Source organism: Bidens hawaiensis, unplaced genomic scaffold (genome assembly GCF_021521415.1).
Source record: "Bidens hawaiensis isolate Kalapana, Puna unplaced genomic scaffold, B.hawaiensis_p1.1 tig00045134_1, whole genome shotgun sequence".
Lineage (NCBI taxonomy): Eukaryota > Viridiplantae > Streptophyta > Magnoliopsida > Asterales > Asteraceae > Bidens > Bidens hawaiensis.
This window is the reverse complement of record NW_027498017.1, coordinates 90207-111729: the sequence shown is the minus strand read 5'-3', so window position 1 is coordinate 111729 and position 21523 is coordinate 90207. Positions and strand designations below refer to the sequence as shown.

Below are 21523 nucleotides of genomic sequence, written 5' to 3'. Positions count from 1 at the left end.
TGAGCTTGTATATATCTTCATGTTTGTTTTCATTATTCTGATAAATCATGTTTGAAAATTCTTTTTCTTTCAGAATATTACTCGCGGTTTCTGGCCATACTATATATGCAAAGTGTTAAATACTCAGAGTCATTAAGGTTAATAAACGAAAACCCGATGCCATTTCTTGAATTCAGCTTCCCATGTTAGAAGCATGCTTGCGGGTGATTTATCTGGTGTGATGATTGTGAAGGTGGATACGTAGATGAAGTGTAGGCATTGTATTTGTACTCGGGCTGTTCCTCGGGTTCTCGCCCTCAGGTTGAATTTGGTTCACGGGTACACCGCCAGTCCGTCGCCATCACCTCAGGTTAGGTATACAGTTAAGGGAAGCCGGAAGGAGAGAGAAAGAGAAAGGTGGACCAATCAAACAATTTCTTTTCTTTTTTTAACTTTAATTTTAATTTCTTTCCTTATCTTTGGCATGACACACTTTCATTGATCCATTTCATTCTCCATCCCGCCATAAATCACCATACACCCCTCACAACCGGAGACATATTTTGATATGCTATCGGGACTAAACGCTTTGACTTCATGGTATACTCAGACCAAAATGACACTTCTGAACAGCGGCCGGATAAAGTTGCAGCCTTAAACTGAACAGGTTTCTAAAGTATAGTCATAGGCTGGTGTGAACTCAATGTAATAATATAAAGTCAGTGGCATTATAGGTTCAAAAGATAACAAATGTCAATAGAACTTCAAAGTCAACAGGAGGGATATGGCCAAAATATCTGAAGGTGGAAAACTTAGTCAAGTTCAAGTTTTTATCAAGCTATTTGAACTTGAACATAACTCTAGCTGTTGAATTAAACATTAACATGCAGATTAAACGAGCATGATTTCCGGCAAATAATTTCGAGTTCTTGAATGTTTCTTCATATAATACAAGTATGTATGATCATAAAGGCTCATTAAGCAACAAAGTTGATTTAACATGAGGCCAAGATTATCAAGCTGTAGTTTATCTAGAACTGCTTAAAAATTTTCCTTGACTGAACTCAAGAACTCAAAATGAAAATCCAATATAATAATTACTTTCTATCAAAATATATGTTGATTTTCAAGGTACCTGATCACCATACACACATCTTTCAGTTGGTAACTCACCATTTGTTTCAAGATCTTAGAACTGCTCAAAAACTGAATCTAAAGTCAAGATCTTTCTAACAATAACAAAATTTCAAGATTATGTTTCTTGATATAAGCTACAACTCAAAAAGGTACCTTAAAAACTAATACTTTAAATCAAATTCTAGTATGATTTTCTGGGTACCTGATTTTCTTGAACATATCTTTCAGTTCTTGATTATCCACCATTTCTAGCAAGATCTTATCATCCACATTCGCCTTGTTCTTCGGTTCCCTGCCAGCCATGGAAGCTGAAGAAAACACCATCTCCGCTAACCGCCATTTCTCCACTTGTCTATCATACTTCTCCTCCTCGGTGGTGCCAGCCGCCATCAAGTGGTAAGTGTACACCACTTTCTTCTGACCAAGCCTGTAAGCCCTACTAATAGCCTGTTTTTCTACAGACGGGTTCCATACGACATCCAAAAGAACCACCCGGGAAGCACCATAAAGATGAATCCCTTCAGAGCAACATTTTATAGATGCCAACAACACTTTTAATTCACTCTTGGGATCATTGAAAGCGTTTATGACATTTTGCCTGTGCTTCTGATGCATCTTTCCTTTTATGATCATGACCTCCTTCTCAACATCCCAACCAAAAGCAAGGGCGATTTGGTCTTTTAACAACTGCGACGGATGGATATACTGACTAAAGATCAAAACCTTTTCATTTAACGAAAGACTGAGGCGTATCAGCTCTATAACAAACCTCGTTTTCACTCCAACTTCAGGCTGCAGTCTCACATCTTCAAGCTGTTGTTTGTTTATCGAGTTTTCTTCCTTTTCAGATAACAAGCAGTGGAGGATTAATGATGGGTGAACCGACACCAAAGCAACTTTATGTTCGTACTCCAAAGTGCTTGGTAAAGTTCCCAAATTTTCAATAAAACTCTTCTGAAATGGTGAAGGATTTAAAAGAATGACACTTTGTTTCAAACCAGGAAGCTTGCTTTCCAGAATATGTCCTTTGTGGACATGAACAAAAGGCGATATGATCTCTTTGAGCCTCTCAATATCTTCAGAACTCGATCTACCTCTAAATCTTTTCATGTGCCTCCGTTGAATCATATCTGCAAAAAACTTTTTCTTCACAATACTTTCGGCGGTTGCTGGCCTTACTATTTGCAATGTGTTAAACAATTCCTTGAAATTATTTTGAAACGGAGTGCCAGATAAAATAACTCGGTTTTTGGTTTTGAGATTCAAAAGCGTTTTCCAAATTTTACTGTTTTGATTACGAGGCGTATGCCCTTCATCAAGAACTACTAGTCCCGGCATATCCAGCAAACATGCTCTTATTTTTTCATGACATGTTTTCTTTACGTTTGAATTCCCGGCTAGTTTTTCATACAAATTGTAGCTTACTCCAAGAACACTTCCACCATTACTCCAAGCGCGTATCTTGCAAGCGCGTATCCAGTCTTTATTACGTCTCGAACTGCCAATGCTCACTTCTTTTCTCAAAAGTTCATTATTGTGAAGGTTAATAAAAGACATCCCAACTTGCCATTTCTTGAATTCAGCTTCCCATGTAAGAAGCATGCTAGCTGGAGCAACTATAACCGGGCAACAATTGGGAAACTTCTTGAGAAATGACTCGATGAATACTATGGTCAAGAAGGTTTTACCGGTGCCCGGGGCGTGTGAGATAATGCAGCCCCCACCACTGCCATCACAGCATGGACCGAGTGTTTGTAATCTTGACAGCTCAATAAATCCCGCCAAATTGTTCCACAAAAACTCAAACCCTTCTTGTTGATGGGGATACATATGCGCACGGATGCTGGTTGGGATGAGTTCCCAGGCGGTCCCTTTAGTCTCCTTGCATATGTCATGAGGGATCGAATCTGAATCCATTGAATACGGGTTTTCACTAACATAAAACTGATGTTCATCAAAACGATGACTTCTTTTTGACTTATCCGGTGCATAGCTTGCCTGAAATATATCATAGTAATTGCCTTAAGTACAGTGTTTAGACATGTGTTTTGAAAATGATTGTGATTTTGAATGATTAGAAACTAGATAGTCAGGTTGTAGAAGATAATACTATATTATGTTAAAAGGAGGAATAAATAGATAATATTAGTTTACCCTTTGTTAATATGTTTCGTTGCAGCCAGTTATGTACTGATTATTTAATTTCTAAATAATCACATAATAAGAATTTGTTACCCAAACATTAATCAGATAGAGTTACTCACTAGTTTTGGTATCACATCTTTGCTCTCAACAAGCACAGCCCCACACAAACGACATCTCAAACCTGTTTGCTCTTCAAAGTAAATATCACCATGCTTCCCTCCGTTGCAAATGTCAGTGTCGTCATAACAATCGTCTTTCTCTTGATTCTCGATCTTCAAAACAGAAGATACATTGTTAGAACTATAGTAGACATAAGAAAAACACAAACAAAGACTCAAAAACTAACCATGGGAATTCCATAGGTGCCAATTTCATCACACTTGAATGCAAAATCCATCTCTTGAAATAATTCCTCCCCGTTATATTCATCAGTTTTTTTACTCGACTCGTCTTCACTCTCGTCAAATCTAAAGAACAAAGGTAGAGGATCGTCTACATTTCTGCTATTAACTTCTTTATTAATAATAATGGAGTTCAAAATAGCTTCTATGCAGCTACCGTTGTCTCTTCGACTACCCTTAGACATTTTATTTTTGACAGGATTTGTTTGATCAACTCTCGTGTAACGACCCTTTACTTTGCCGTGTGCACAATGTTTTTTATTAACATTCGTATCAATTGATTCATATGTTGTTTTCATGTTTGTTTTGTTTATCGAAGGATTTTTCTCTTCTCGAGCAACTGATCCAGACCAAACTTGTTCCTCATTGTTTTCATCATGTCTTTGATCACCCTTCTTAGATTTTTTATTTTTGACCAGATGATTTGCTGTATCAACTTTTGTGTAACGATCCTTAACTTTATCTTGTGCATTTTGTTTTTCAATAACATTTGAATCACTTGATTCATCTGTTATTAGCCCATATGCTGTTTCCATGCTTGTTTTGTGTACCGAATGACTTTTCACTTTTCGAGCAGCTGATCTAGACCAAACTTGCTCCTTATTGTTTTGTGTGCGCTGATGTGGCCTCTTGTTTATTAGTGAAAAGTCAGCATCATCCAAGTCATCACTTTCACTTTCACTAGAGCTAAATAGTTCATCTTCAGTAGACTGAAACGAGCTTGCCTTCGAATCCATTTGACTTCCATGATCATATGTGCATGATATTGGAAGATCCACATCAGAATCTGTTATGAATTTAGAAATTTAGATTTTAGACACAAAAATAAAGATCAAGAACTAACAATAAATAATCATAAAGAACAAAGCAGCACCTTCAAGTTCTTCAAGATTCACAAATTCAACACCTCCATGTTCATCTGAATCTGAGATATCTGATGAATAAACAGATTATGCATCGACATTACAAAAAAGATCGCCAATTAAAAGAGATAGAAATGTGATGAAAAGTCAAGAACTTTGGTCCAACTGCTATGTCAAGTTAAAAACATTGTTTTCAACCGAAAATTAGATTAAGAAACAAGATAAAGTTACCTAAAACCAAAACCGGATTGGTTGTAGGATGGCTTGACGTCTTGTTTGATATTGAAAAGAGTAAATCAAAGTCATTCTTCTCCCTTTCGCTAGAACTAAATGACTCTTCATTAGACTGAAGCGAGCCCACTTTCGTATTGTTTTGATTTCCATGGGGAAGTTTCCAAGATGTTTGAACATCCTCATCAGTTTCTGTTAACAAGATAAACACTTAGAAACATATACGGGTTGGTTGGACAAGCTGAGTAGGGTGAGGACTAAAACTAGTTGCAATTTTATATATGTTTTGGTCTCAAACACGATGCATAGATCAAGAATTAAAAGCCTCACCTTCTTTGTCTGATTCATCCGAGTAAACAAAGTAAGTTTGCGTCCTGGTTTTGAAAGGACTTGCTGAACCATATAAACCATTGAACTTGTCATCTGATTCTGTGCTTAATTTAAGAAAATTTGTAAGAAGGTAACTAACTAAATTGATCATGATCATTTTCATTCAATAAATGATTACATTCTATAGAAATCATAAGAAACCGTAGAAACCTAATGAGCCCGCAGGCTCATACAAATAAACCCTAAACAATAAAATATTTCAATACTCCCATGCATTCGAAGCAGAAGAAAACTGGAAGCTCAGACCGAAAAAAAGAAACATAGAAAACAAGAATTATAATAAACCCTAAAAATAATATATTCCAATAATAAAATTCATTAAAAACCACAAAAATTCATAAAAGGCTGATTCTTGGCTTCACCAAGTTTTCTTGTTGATCTACAAGTATCTTTGGATCATGCAAAACATGGCAGACAAACTAATAACACCATAACAATTTATTATAAAGAATTAAAGATAATATATAGCAGTCATTACCGCGATGAGCAGTTGTTTCGGAAGCTATGTTCTCAATCCAATCATCATCAACATCAACAACTTCATGACACTCTTGTTTGTTCCGCTTACTAGACCGGTTTCGACTACCGGAAAACCCTATATTGGTTCCATTAAACCCTAAATATATTATCAAACAGATCAGTCATCCAAGATTCCAAGAATGTGAATATAAGAATGTGTTGGTAAGCTAAAACATAAACATTGAACCAGTTTATGATCGATCATTATTAAACATTAAAGAAAAAAAAACAGAAACAAATAATCATCAAGCAAGAACAAGTGTATGCATATTACATATATTACCTAGTTGCTTTTGAAGCCTGGTTCTTTTGGCTACAGGTAGGTTATAAGGGTCCATCGATCTTGACCAGAATCAAACGTTGTTAAAAGGAGTTTTTAGTTTTTTAAGTAGAGAAGATGAAGAGTTTGAACATCTTCATGAAGAGGGTGAAAAAACAATCAAGTCTTTGACAAATTGGTAGGAGGAGTTTAATGCGTGCAATCAATCACGGATATTAATTTTTTATACGTGGTTCTCTATTTCTAGTGATTATATTTGTTCTTTTAATTTTATATAATTTGTGTTATTTTAATTCTAGCTCGTTACAACAGAGCATGTAAATATTAATGCATGTATACTATTTTAGTGCGACTTTATCACAAGCCAATACACGCCTACCCTAGGATTAAGGCGGCTAGGATACAACCACTAAACGCAGTAGCTACAACATTAAATTAGGGGCTGAAGATCAAGACAAAACAAAACGTGACAACAGGTCCAGGCTCTAGTGACGTAATAACTTGTTCCTTTGCCTAATGAGTAATGTCTCGAATAAACACTATATTTGAAAAAAAAAAACTTACAATCGTTTGAGAGATGTTTTTCAATTTAAAAAAAGAAAGAAGAAATTTAAACTACGGGGGTGGGTTTTAGAAGGAGTAAAGTGTAGTTTTCGTCCATGCAGTTTTAGTCTAATAGTTTCAAATTTGTGATTTTCGTCCCTGTAGTTTTATTTTACTTGCAATTAAACCCGAATTCACTAATTCCTTTAAGTCTGGTCGTTAAAACGTGCACCTCACGTGAGGGGCAGTTTTATCCTTTTTCTCCCTAAATAAACCTCAGTCCTAATTCATGCTGGGGTGTATTTGGGGAAAAGGAACAAGCTGCCCCTCACGTGAAGGGCGTACTGATAGATTTAACGATTATACTTAATATGATTAGTGAATTCATGTTTAATTGCAAATAAAATAAAACAATAGAAACAAAAATCGTAAATTTGAAACTATTAAATTATAACCGGCTTTAGAAGAGAAAAGGTTAAATAGTAACTTTTCTTTATTAGGATTTAAAACGAAAACAACTTTCGAAAATGGAGTTTGATAGAGTAAACAACACTCAACAATTTATCATGATCACTTTTTAGTTTTCGTACTTTATTCTTAGAACTTTATCATATCATATTTTTAACGGCTAATAAATATATAATTATTTAGATACTTAGTATGGGGTAACTCAATGGCAAAATATTACTGTCAGCTGGCCCAACGTACCCAGACGTACAGAGCCCTAAAGCCTCCAAGTTATCTCCAGTTTCGGGGAAAGCACGCCGCCCGAAGGCCCATTAGTGGTAAAATCCGAACGCCCTCAGGATCAAACTAGAGATTACAAAGATCCAATCTTCCTTCGTTAAGCCACCCATGAACACCCCCCCCCCCCCAATAAAAAGGAAAAAAATAAAACAAATTGTCTATGGGATTGAACCTGTGTCTCGATTGAGAAACTCATAAACTCAGTTTTCCTACCACTACACCACATTAAAAATGACCTCATCATATCTTTTAAAATATATCTTTCACCAAATATCTCTTTATTTCCCAAACCAGGCACATTTCACCACCGGTACGTACTAACGTAAACTACCACATAAAGCAAACACAACATTTACACGTTAATGGCCGTCTGTTTTCTCCCATGTTATTACCTCCTTATTTAATTTGTTCCGAGCCAATAAATATCCAAACGCTTTTATGCCACCCACCGTACAACTTAGGCTCGTCGGCTTTCTATCGAAGACCACATCATTCCTTGTTTTCTACAAACTCCAAATTGTAACGAAACAAATAGCATTGAGCGAGACTAGTTAAACAGAGTTAAATTTAGTCAAATGTGGTCATTTAAACTTATCAATTTTAGGCGTGTATATATATACTTTCTTTACCATTTGTATAACAATATAATGAGTTAGCTTCAAATAAAAGGTTTGATTTTATTAAGAGGGTGTTTGAGTGAGTTTTTAAAACTTGCTTATTTGCTATTTGTTTGTTGAAAAGCAAAAAAATGTGTTTAAAAAAGTTCATATAAAAGCTTCAAATTGGAGGTTTTCAAAAGTGTCTTTTACTTTTCAAAAAGCAAATTAGCAAAAAAAAACAATTCTAAAAGCTCATCCAAACACCCCCCCCCCCTAAGAAAACTGGGTATTTTAATCTACTACTTTAATATTAAAACTCACTTACTTTAATCTTAAAGTTCACTTACATTAATCTCAAAAACTCACTTACATCCTCACTCATCTCCTACAACCACCACCACTCCACCACCCACCGCCACAACTGTCACCCACCGCCATCACCTAGCCAAAAAATCTCTAGAAATTTCGCCGTAAAATTTCACCGGAAAGTCATCGGAAAACAATCCCTGGAAAATTTCGCTGGAAAAATCCCGAAAAGTCGCCGAAAAACAATAACCGGAAAGGGTCACCGGAAAACGGCCTTCGAAAAAACACAATGGAAAACGCTATAAAAAAACACAATGGAGAAAATACTATGAAAAAAAAACACAATGACAAAAACACAATAAAAAAACCCAATTGTATGACACAATGTAAAAAACATAATGAAAAAAAAATACAATGAAAAATACAATTGTATAACACAATTTTGGTAAAACACAATTTGTAAAAAGACCACGAATTTTTTTTATTTCTATATAACAATATAGTACTCATATAAAAGATAAAAAAACACTTGTTATTATGGTGAATTTGTTTTTCAATAAAAATGTCATAAAAAAAAGTTGGTGGACGTTTTAAAATAATGAGGGTATTTGACATGTGCCTTGCATATGAAGAAATAAAGCCAACAAATGTGTTATTCATTTTATGCCGTTTCACCTTATTTCACACTTTATTCCCCCCCTAAACTCAAGTCCAGATTGATAATCAAACACCAAGAAAACGAATAACTCTCGTTTATATTAATTAGAAAATCTAACTCAAAAAACTGATTACAACTCGCAAACCATAACTCGGTTTGACTCTTGATGAACCCTAACTTGGTTACACCAACTTCTTAATCTCTAACGTCTAACCATAACTCGGTTTATATAGACTAACCTAACTCGCTAGCAAATACATTACCAAATATATAAAACCCTAATTCCATAGGCCCAATAGGTCCAACCTGGTCATCTACACTTGATGGACCTATTAAGTTGGAAATTACTTCCAACATAAACTAATTTCAACCATCTATGTTTAAAATCAATAGACTAGATTACTTCCTATCATTCCTACAAAAACCACACATACTTCCTGTTATAACCTAACCCACAATATTATTACTAATTTTATAAAAATATTTATATACCTTCTTCAAATGGGGACTCGACTTAGGAGAAATGGTAGTATTTTAAATTGGTAATTTCTTTTGTCTATTTGGGAGTTTGTTTTGGTGGTCTGTACTTGTGTGGTTCTTCTAGCTTCTTCTTGGATCCTCCCGATTTTTAATAAAATTCCGTTGGTCCTTGAGAAAAAAAGTTTACATGGCTGTAACGAATCGAACCAAACCAGATGAGACCTTATTCGTGTGTATCCGTTAAGAGTTTGTCGGACAAACGCACGGTTTGTGAACACTTTACCAAATGAAGATTCGTTTTTGTGTTCGTTCGTTAAGGAACTGAGCTTGTTTGTGTTTGCCCATGTCGATCCTTTCCTTAATTTTGTAAATGGATATTAATAGACACTAACAGACACAAACGAACGTCACCGAACACCATAGAAAATTGGACACCAACGAGTAATGAACACAAATAAACATATATTAATCTGAGAATAGAATAGTAATGCTTAATCTCAACACAAAATCACCCAATAATCTAAGAGTACCTCATAATATCCGAAAAAGCTTAATATAGCAATCACAAAAATAAATATATGAATAGTAAAAATAAAATAAATAAATAGATAAATAATAGTAAATGAACGTAATCAGAAGAACGTAAATGAACATTAATGAATATAGACAAACATTAATGAATGAGCTTGAACAAACACATTACTGAACATTTATGAACATAATTGAACGAACATGACCTCTGTTCATATTCATTTGTTAAAATTGAAAATCTTTGTTTGTGTCTATCCATTGTTGTTTACAACCCTATTAGTTTTTATTATATTTTCCAACTTCGGTCCCCAAAAATCCCTCTTCTCCTTTAAACTTCTTTTTTGTTCATAAAAAAGAAAGATAACACAATAAAATAAAAGTAGATAATAATAAAAAAAAAACTAACTAAATAAAAATATTAAATTAAATTTAAAAACATATAAAACAAAAATAAAAAAAATTACAACTATCTTGTCGTTACCACTATTTTGCTTGTTCTTCAAAGATGTTCAACCAAATTCGACTTAAGACTATAATTCGTATCATTTGTTTGTATGTTTAATAAAATAGCAAGTTTCTCGTCATTGTTTAGTGTTAAGATAGGCTCTGGCTCATCGTTATGCTCGCCTTAACAAATTGCTTTGTCTGAGTCCTTCGATATCATATTATGTAAGATAATACAAGTGTACATTATGTTTCTTAACTTATCCATTTGGTGAAAACGAGCCGGTTGTTAATGATAAACCAACGTTTCTTTAATACCTCGAATGCCCTTTCGATATCCTTTCTTGTGGACCGATGTTTTTTCTTGAATTACCGACGTTTATCGTCATTCGGGCATGTAAAACTAAGAACCAACGTGGCCCACTCCGGATAAATACCGACGACCAGATAATATATGTATTCGTAGCTGACATCATTTGCGAAAATGAGGTATCATGCGCAACTCCGTCTATGATGTGGCAAAAAATTGGGGACGAATGTATCACATCTATATCATTGTTTGCACTAGGTATCCCAAAAAATGTATGTCATTTTCAAAGATCAAATGATGCGACCTCATAAAGAATAAGCGTTGGACCATCATAATCACCACGATGATATTGACGGATTGACATTGCCAAGCAACTGGGCAGCCTTCCTAAGGCTAGTGTGTGCAATTGAAACTACCAAGCATCTTGAAAAAACCGTGTGTTTGTTGATGAATCTCGTATATTTTTTGTATGTTAGTTTGAGTCGGTCTCCTCAAGTATTTTTTTTTTACCAAAAAGTTCAATAATACCTAATAATAATAATTTTAACAAAAGTAATAAAATTAACACTAAAAAAGTAAAAATAATAAGGTTTATAAATAAATAATTAAAATGATAATAATACTCACATTCGCAGAACATTTAGAGGGCCTCATTACCCACTGTTTCCGATATCTGTAATACTCTTCCATGGCGTCGCTCGCAATCCCGTATGCTAGTTGACGAATTGCTGTCGTGCATTTTTGCATATGAGAAAATCCTAGTTTACCTCTTGTGTCCTCCCTTTGTTGGAAAAATACATAATCTCGTTCTAAATCGCCAACAATTCGTAAAAATAGTTGGGGACTCATCGAAAAACGGTGTCGAAGTCTTTCCAAATAAAAAATTGAGTCTGGAGAAAAATAATCTCTTATGAACCGGTCATGAGCACCTACACAGTTGAGGATCCATGAATTTTAGTTAGTGGATACCAAAAATGGTCAACCTAAGGGTCAAGTCAAAATGGGTCAAACCAAAATGTGACGGGTAAAAAATTTCCATTAAATAAACCACAAATAAAAATGTAAGCAACAAATTTCATCAAAACATAATAAACAAAATATATATTACAATTGACGAAAATCTTTCCATAGTTATTAAATCTCAAAGCTCTTACTATACCAATAAAAAACATACAAAATTAAATAGCTTAGAACTACAAAAAGGAAATGATATTTCGAATATCTCATATTTGGTCTAATTTTCGTAATCGTCTAATTAACTCAAGAATCTACCTATATTATTAAAAAGCAACACAATGTTTCCACATGTCATTCAATTAGACCCTCCACATAGGCTGTCAAGTGTATAAGTTTCTATTTTTACAATTTCCCCTACATGAATGATAAAATGAAAAATATGTTGTTAGTGGGAATCGAACCCCCTACCTTGCTTTAAAATACTTGTGCCTTATTAACTCAACTAGGATGAATTGATGTTTTCCTTTTCTTTTACTCAATTGTTATAGATTCGCAACATTCCATTTTATTTTATTTTTTAAACCACCTCGTGTTTTACACAAGCTTTATCCTAGTTTATAACTATATTACTAACTAATTAATGAAGTGGTCAGACAGTTAAATAATCTGGGCTTAACTGTTATTTGGTGAAAAGCAAAGCTAAACTTACGTACGCTTGACAGGTTGGGCTCAGAAAGAAAGTTGGGTTTGGGGCACTAGAAAAAACATGAATGGGGCACTTGGGGTCTTTGAACCTAATATATTATAACTTTATCGAAGAAAATGTGAACTCGAGGGGATGCGGGATGCCTACGCTCCCCCTAACTCAACACTGAATCCGCACCTGCACCTACACGATTCCTTTTAAGATGAGGTCGTCTTGTTCGTGGTTGTGAGCTTTTGCAATGCTCGATTAAGAGTTGAGCAGCCTCTCGAATCCTACTAAATATCGCTTCATCCTCTGAATCCGAAATAGAGTCGGGCTCGGGGTAATAAAAGTCAGGTGTTGAAGATGAGTTGGAATCCATAAATTTTTAAAAAATTTATAAATTTAAAGAGGTGAATGAGTTGTTGTAAAATTGGAGGGAATCTAACTATAATATTAAAGCAAAATGATTTTTTCACATGACATAATTCTAAGGTCTCCACATGATGTCATGTAAGCAGTTTCCTATTTTATCATCTCTTCTTCTAAACACAATATGCAACATGAATCCGTTTAGTTATGTTATAACTCATAACTCGGTTTCTTTTCAAATACAAACATCTTCATATGGCAGTAGCACTTTGTAAAATTTTGAAAATAAGTTATTCCAAGATACAAGTCTCGAACCCAAAACCTCATGTTTCAAACTAAAGATGTTTACCAACTCCACTTAAGTAGTTATTGTGTTAGATTTCTTGACTTGTAAATGATATATTGTTAATTCATTTATAATTAATACTAGAAAATCAGTAAACATTTAAGTTAACATCCAATGTTGTATTCAAAAAGCATTTTATAGATTTATGAATTGTAAAATTTTGTTTATCATTATTAATATCTTATGAATATATAAGGTATGTTATCATGCATATTACAAAATTTAACTTTTTTGTTGTTTTTTAACCACCCGTATATCACACGGACTCTATCCTAGTTATGGATATATAAAGAACAAAAATTAAGTTTTTTTTTAAACGTTCAAATGACCATGGGAATGAGAGAAGGCCCACCAACCACCCCCTTTGCCACCCATCTTAGCCGGACCGCCCCCCTAAGCCACCCGCCCTTAACCGCCTTTTGGCAGTGATCCCCCAACGCCGCCTCCCAAACCACCCATAGCGAATGGCCTTACCGTTCTTCTAAAAATCTAGTTATTGTCCCCTTTCTTTAAAAAACAACGACTCTCCGAATAATCGAATTCAAGTCTCCAATACTTAAAAGTAAAAAGCCCCCTTTTTTCTGGCTTAACATCACCACAGTAAAATCTGTCTATTCTTTTTCTCCCTTTTAATTTTGAATCTGAGTAATGTGTTTAGGCACTTACTGATAGGTGCATTAAATGAATATTGTTGAATTTTCAACTTTAAATATTGCACACAAAAAGAAGAATCATACATGATACATCAGCCACATTGAACAAATTACTTGAACCAAATTAACAAAAATGAACTAATGGCAATAAACAACAAGATTAACTGCTGATTCAACCAAAACATAAACTAATTTGATTATGTATCAAGATACCTGATCTTCTTGAAGATATCTTTAAGTTCTTTATGATCCACCATTTGTTGCAAGATCTCATCATCCACAATCACCATGTCCTTCGGTACCCCGTCATCCACGGAAGCCGAAGAAAACACCATCTCCGCTAACCGCCCTTTCTCGACCTGTCTATCATACTTCTCCTCCTCGGTCGTGCCAGCCGTCATTAAGTGGTATGTGTACACCACTTTCTTCTGACCAAGCCGATAAGCCCGACTAATAGCTTGTCTTTCAACAGACGGGTTCCAAACGACATCCAAAAGGACCACCAGGGAAGCACCATAAAAGATGAATCCCTTCGGAACAACATTTTGTAGACGCCAACAACACTTTTAGATCGCTATTAGGATCGTTGAAAGCGTTTATGATATTTTGCCTGCGCGTCTGCTGTATCATTCCTTTTATGATCATGACCTCCCTTTCAACACCCCAACCGAAAGCAAGGGCGATTTGGTTTTTTAACAGCTCAGACGGCTGGATATACTGACTAAAGATCAAAACCTTTTCGTTTAACGAAAGACTGAGGAGAATCAGCTTCATAACAAACCTTGTTTTCACACCAACTTCTGGCTGCAGCCTCACATCTTCAAGGTGTTGTTTGTTTATCGAGTTTTCTTCTTTTTCAGATAAAGGGCAGTGGAGGATTAACGATGGATGAACCAACACCAAAGCAACTTTATGTTCATACTCAAACGTGTTACCCGAATTTCCTAAATTTTCAACAAAACTCTTTTGAAATGGTTGAGGATTTAAAAGAATGACACTTTGTTTCAAACCAGGAAGCATGCTTTCTAGAATGTGTCCTTTGTGGACATGAACAAAAGGCGAAATGATCTCTTTGAGCCTCTCAATATCTTCAGAACTAGACTCGCCTCTCGGCTGAATCATATCCGCAAAAGACTTCTCTTTCATAATGCTATTGGCGACTTTTGGTCTTACTAACCGCAAAGTGTTGAACAACTCCCTGAAGTTGTTTTGGAACGGGGTTCCTGATAATATCACTCGGTTTTTGGTCTTGAGGTTCAAGAGTGTTTTCCAAATTTTACTGTTTTGATTACGAGGCGTATGCCCTTCATCAAGAACTACTAGTCCCGGTATATCAAGCAAAACATTCCCCATCTTTTCAAGATTGTTTTTCTTGTCTTTGTTCCACGCTAACGTTTCATATAAACGGTAGCTGACTCCAAGAACACTTCCACCTTTACTCCAAGAACTTATCTTCATCGCACACATCAAATCTTTACTAGGCCGTGAAAACCGTTATTAAACATTTTCTTTCCCAAATTCTCATATTTGTTAAGGTTAATAAATGAAAAGCCGACTTTCCATTTCTTGAATTCGGCTTCCCATGTTAAAAGCATGCTAGATGGAGCAACTATAAGCGGACAACATTTCGGAAATCTTTTAAGAAATGACTCCACAAACACAATGGTCAAGAAGGTTTTGCCAGAGCCCGGAGCATGTGACATTATGCAGCCACCGCCACCAGCATCACCTTCACCATGTGGACCGAGTGTTTCTAATCTCGAGAGCTCAATACTTCCCACCAAATTTTTCCACAAAAACTCAAACCCTTCTTGTTGATGGGGATACATATGCACCCGAATGCTAGTTGGGATGAGTTCCCAAACCATTCCTTTATTCTGCTTGCAAATGTCATAACGGTTCGAAGATGCATCCATTGAATACGTGCTCTCACAACTACAAAAGTTGCGCTCATCAAAACGAAGAGTACTGTTTTTCGACTTCTCAGGTGCATAGTTTGCCTGCAGTATAAAAAATAATTAGTGTTTAGACATAATATTAAGGTAAACTCTTAGATTTAGTTACAAGGAAGATTAAATGCATAATAGTTTACTCACTAGCTTTGGTATGACATATTTGCTTTCAAGAACTATAGCTCCACATAAACAACATCTCAAGCCTGTTTGCTCTTCATGGTAAGTTTCATCATGCCCGTCTGTTTCGCAAGGGTGGATATTTTTATTATGATCGTCTTGATCTCTATTATCGGCCTTCATAAACGGAAGATATGCAGTTAAAAGTTATAGTAGGCAAAAAATACACAAAAAGAGACTAAAAAAACCAACCTTTGGAATTTTACATGAATCAATTTCCTCACATGTTAGTACAAATTCCATCTCTTGAAATAAGTCCTCCCCATTTGATTCATCAGTTTTTTGACTCGACTCATCCTCACTGTCATCAAATCTGAAGTATAATGGAAGATGATCATCATTTGCAACTGCTTTTTGGTGAATGTAATCACCATCCGACTCATCCATTGAGTTCTCATCCATTTTCGTCGTTTCCATATTTTGTTCCACAAAGTCATCCTTCTCGCTTTCACTAGAACCTAACGACACATCTTCATTAGCCTCTGCTTGAATTTAACATTTAGAAACATGAACGGGTCGAGGGAGTTGAGTAGTGGGCCGACTAGAACTAGTAATATGCGGTACGTGTAAATCCGAAACACCATCACCCAGAAGTTTAAATTTTATATATGGTTTGGTCTTAAACATAATACACCTAAAAGGACTGTGTGTCCTCACACTAGATGCACATAATGCCTAAAATAGACGTCCGTTAGTAGAAAGGACAAAACAACGGATGAATTTTAATATTCTTTTACTCTAAGAAAAAAAACCTAAAATTTTTTATATATCTAAAGGACAAAAAGTGTAATTTACTCCATGTATTATTTCACTTTTCAACATTTATAGGAAATTCTCTTAGCATTTTTTTTAAAACAAATTAATTTATTATTAAAATCTAAACGATTACAATAAAGTGACAGGTAAACGGGCAACAAGTATTGAAACTAAACTTTCTTACTATTGTAATTTTCAAACTAGTTTGACTAGTCAAATATTAATTAAATCACCTTTTTGTGCTTTAACAATGAGAACCACTGTATCCTCTGAATATGAGCCATCAGTCTCTTTTGGTGGTATATGAGACGAGTCTGCATTTAATTTTAAGAATAAAATTATTGAAAATGAAACAAGAAAACATTTTTTTACGTTGTTCTTCGATTGATCTACAACATCTTTTGGATCTTAGGCCGGGTGTTGTGGGTTACCACCCCACGCCACATCAGCATAGTGGTGTGCCACACACCATTACACACTTTTAAAGGGACGATAAAGAAGGGCTCACCCCCCTTGGGGCACTATTGTTTTAACAGGCAAAAGGGCTCTTGGTGGTGGGGCCTCCATATATACTTTTTTAAATAAAAAAAGATTAAATAATAATTGTAATGCTATTTAACCATTAGATGGTTTTTATAGCAAAGTTAGCAAGAGCCTCAATATCTATGTGATAGAAACGTGACGTGACGCCTTTAATTTGCTAATTATATGGGGCATTGGTTATTCACACACCCTAAATCTATCCACACACTCTTTAACGTGAGGTGCCATACGATAGTATAGCCCCTGTATGATCTTATGTAAGGTATGTGGATAACAAAATAGTCTACGAATAACATATCCCTTACATGGTCTTACAAAGTTGATGCACATGGTCTTACAAAGTTGATAGGAGACATTATTACCATGTTGAGTAGTCATTTCATCATCAACAATATCAATAACTTCATGACTCCCTCTTTCTTTGTTGCTACTGTAATCATCAACATCAATAACTTCATGAACCATTACTGTTTTTCTGTCTCTCTTCCTAGATCTTTTACTTGCAGAACCAAAATACCCTAAACACACATCATCAAATATATGATTTTGAGCAAGCTAGCAAGAACAAGAAGTGCATACCTTGAGCATGAAGTTGTGTTTGGAAGATACTTCTTTTGAAGAGATGCAGCATTTTGTTAATATCTTGAGCTGGTGATCAATGAAGTATGTAAATAAAGTGAATGATAGAGATGTTCTGGCTAAGTGGCAGGTAAATAAATTGTTTTGTGATCTTTTTCTATTTATAAGCATGGGACCAAATTTGTGATGGAAAGTTGCAGTTTCCCAAAATATGATATATCTACAATTCTATATGTTTAAAGCGATGCATATGTTACATTTTTAATATAACATATTTTATTCATGAATTTTAATTTTAATTATTTAATATAGTACACATATTTTTGCATTATTTGATATCCTAAAATGCATACTTTGGTAAGACTTACAACTAAGCCTGTAAACGAACCGAACGTTCGTGAATTATTTGTGAACCGTTCGGCGGGAAGTTCGTTTATGTTTGTTTATTAAATAAACGAACAAACATGAACAAAAAATTTGTGTTTGTTTAATTAAACGAACGAACATGAACACATGTTCCGTTCGTTCATTTATGTTCATGAACGCTCTTTTATGTTCTTTTATGTATTAATATAAAATAATTAAATATGATCTAGATAGGTCATCTTCTTAAATGTTTTTATATTTGTTAATTTGTGTTCATTTAAGTTCATTTATATTTGTGTTCATTTACATTTGTTCATACATGTTCATTTATCTTTGTTTAGTTATGTTTGTTTAGATTTTAAACAAACGAACACAAATGTCCATTTTTAAATAAACGAACATGAACATAAATATTTGTTCAATTAAGTGTCCGTGTTCTTTTAAAGTTAAGTGAACGAGCATGAACATGCCCTTGTTTGTGTTCATTTGATTCGTTTACAGGCTTCCATTATTCATATTGATGAATACATCGGTCTCGATCTCTAGGCTCTCCCGATTTTATTTGTGTTCATTTGTGTTCGTGAACACATTAATTTCCTTAATGAACGAACACGAACATAAAACCTCATTCGGTAAGTGTTCGTGAACACATTATTTTCTTAACGAACGAACATAAACAAAGCCTTGTTCATGTTCGTTCGGTTCGTTTACAGCCCTACTTACAACCATTGTTAGAATCTGGTGGGTTACGGCTTATAGTCGGCCGGCTGGTCGGTGGGGTTTAAATGGGTCATATTTACAGGTTGAGAGTTCAAACCTGAAAATTTGAAACGAACGCAAAAAAAATGATACATCATATATATATATATATAGTATCTTCTAAATCATGTCATATTGTAACCAATACGTTAAAGTTATAGTGCACATAAGATAGATATATTTTTAAAATTTTTAAAGATAAGCTGGTCAACACTGAACCCCTCATGTATGCCAATGTTAGCTGCTCGAATAAAACTAGTCATAAAAAATTGATTTAAAAACATCTTGAGCTGATTGGGATCATTTTTGTAACCGAGCCAAAATCGACCTTGGCTTGGCTCGAGTCATGGCTCGGCTCGTTGGTTCGATCTTAAGCTCGTTTAACTTCAAAATTGAGCTAGAGCCTAACTAAGTTGTCTCGTTTAATTTCGAGCCCGAACTCGAAAACCATGGCTTTCGACTCGGGCTCGACTCGTGAACAGCCCTATGTGAGCATGACATATTAAGTTAAACTTGTTAACAGGTTCAACCTGAATCCATTTACACTAAACTTGGTCCTCTAAATTTCGTGTTGTGTTTGTGCTATTGATCTAAAAAACTGAATATCCTTTATCAATATAAAAGTTAAATAACAAAAAGACTGGGAAAAAAATAATAGCAAGTTAGAATAACGCATTATGTTAAAAATGAGAAAAAAGTATTGAATACTCTTTTTATGTATTGAAAATTTAAAAGGTAAAACTTACAATTAGATGAGAATAGTGGTTTTAAAAATCATTTCACACTTGTGGAGCTTTTGTTTGTATGAAGTTGGTAACGTGTATTTTCTCTTTCTTAATTATCAAGTGCTCATATCATATAAGATGCAAGTATAGTGATTTATAAAAGTAAGCTAGTTTGTCTGATAAAAAAATTGCATCACAACACTTTGATAATAGTTTAAAGTCTAATTCACATGACACATTTCACAAAATACGACCATAGATCAAAAGCTTCTAATGTGAAGATCGAACCAACAAATTTCTGTTACTTTATAATTTATATGATGATTCAACTATTTTTCTCTCTACATCGAAATCAATGTGAATGATTATTATAAGACAATGCGTTATAAAGGTGGTAGATTGGTAGGGACACCATCCACTTGCCACCTCAGCACAACAATGCATCTTCCTCCATAACACATAAGGGGTGCCACCCTCAAGTCTCATCCACTCCCTCGCGCCAGCAGGTTAACGCCCAATGGGGAGAAAATGAGGGCCACTTCCATTTTAGCCAATCAATTTTTTTTTCAATATGTTAATTAACTAAAACCTTTTCATTACACTTATTTTTTAAGTTGGTTAGTTAAAACTCACTATCTTTTACATGACACTCATGTGACGCTTTAATTAACTAAATCGTAGCATGTGTTTTTTATATTGGACACATATACACATGCCACTAACAATTAAGACAAAACACATTTATATAACCTTGAATATACATACACTAGATTTTATCCCTCGTATTACGGAGGTTGTTTTATATTATTCGTTATTAATATATATATATATTTGGATTTTAATTTTATTTATTGTAAAAAAGTTAATAATTAATATACTTGAGGTTTGATGATGAAATGGTTTCACAAATAAATGATATGTTATAATCCGGTTTAAAAGCTATCTGGGTTTGGTGATACCCATTACCCGTTTATTTTTTATATTATAAAATTGTTTCTTAATTATAAATAATATCTTTTTTAAAATAAAATAGGATATTAATTTTTAGTATATTTCTATTTTATAGGATTTTCGTATCAAATATTTGATGAGATTATTTTTTAATATAATGAGATGTTATAACCCGTTTAAGAGCTATCTGGGTTTGGTGAGACATTTACCCGTGAATTCGGGTCAAATGCGTGAGAAGCCTTCATTTACAAATAAAGTAATCTGATAGCTTGAAAGAATGGTTGTTTTACATTTTTCGTTTTTTAATATTTATTTACAAATAAAGTAATTTTCTTTATTGTACCAAAATTAATAATATACTTAGGGTTTGATGATGAAAGGGTTTCATAAATAAATGATATGTCATAACCCGTTTAAAAGCTATCTGGATTTGGTGATCAATGACCCGCTTATGATTTTTACTATAAAATTGTTTATTAATTATAAATAATATCTTTTTCTTTTCAAATTGGATATTAAATTTTAGTATATTCCTATTTTGTAGGATTTTCATATCTAATAATTGGTATGATTAATTTTTAATTTAATGAGATGTTAGAACCCGTTTAAAAGCTATCTGGTTTTGGTAAGACCCATACCCATGAATTTGGGTTAAATCAATGAGATGCCTCCATTTAAAAATTAAGAAATCTTGTAGCTTCCATAAAAGAAAGAGTCGACGACATATAGGATTTTTAAGTTTTCTTTTATATATATTATAGATAGATATATATACACGGTGTATAAAGCCACTAAAAACAAAAAATTGAATCTTGAATCTTTTGCATTGTGATTTCCCGTACATCATATACTGACTATAGTTCATATCTCAATTAACCATGGTTAACTTATCTCATATAACCTTGAATATACATATACACGGTGTATAAAAAGCCACTAAAAACAAAAAAATGGGAATCTTTTGCATTTTGATTCGGATTTTCTAGAGACACCGTCCAATTGCTAAAACATCGGCCTATACGCCGCGTATAGGTCGCCGGTGTTCCTAGAAGATCCAACCAATTTTGTCATATTATGTTTCTTTTTTTATTTTTTTTCTTTGTTATTTTGTTATTATTATTATTATCATTATATAT

General features: G+C 34.2%; 2 protein-coding genes and 1 pseudogene across 2 annotated transcripts; all 3 read right to left on the bottom strand.

The window, feature by feature from the left end:
* Positions 1-1244: 1244 nt before the first annotated feature.
* LOC143595424 (SNF2 domain-containing protein CLASSY 3-like) lies at positions 1245-3359 on the bottom strand. Its single transcript, XM_077074444.1, has 2 exons — positions 3352-3359; positions 1245-3109 (listed from the first exon to the last, which is right to left on the bottom strand). The coding sequence occupies exons 1-2, from the start codon at positions 3357-3359 to the stop codon at positions 1291-1293; spliced, it is 1827 nt and encodes a 608-aa protein (XP_076930559.1). The 3' UTR covers positions 1245-1290.
* LOC143595423 (uncharacterized) lies at positions 3340-6003 on the bottom strand. Its single transcript, XM_077074443.1, has 6 exons — positions 5949-6003; positions 5625-5762; positions 4757-4948; positions 4537-4596; positions 3608-4449; positions 3340-3533 (listed from the first exon to the last, which is right to left on the bottom strand). Exons 1-6 carry the CDS (start codon positions 6001-6003, stop codon positions 3363-3365), a joined length of 1458 nt encoding a protein of 485 aa, XP_076930558.1. The 3' UTR covers positions 3340-3362.
* A 7770-nt stretch (positions 6004-13773) lies between these two features.
* Positions 13774-16202, bottom strand: LOC143595422 (SNF2 domain-containing protein CLASSY 3 pseudogene; annotated as a pseudogene).
* Positions 16203-21523: the final 5321 nt, after the last annotated feature.

Excerpts from the sequence above, each read along its gene's own strand:
- LOC143595423 (XM_077074443.1), bottom strand. The coding sequence starts at position 6,003 with ATGGACCCTTATAACCTACCTGTAGCCAAAAGAACCAGGCTTCAAAAG. Across the intron at positions 4,949-5,624 it reads CGAAACAACTGCTCATCGCG|AAACTGATGAGGATGTTCAA; the intron begins GTAATGACTGCT and ends TCTTGTTAACAG. Across the intron at positions 4,597-4,756 it reads CAATCCGGTTTTGGTTTTAG|ATATCTCAGATTCAGATGAA; the intron begins GTAACTTTATCT and ends TTTATTCATCAG.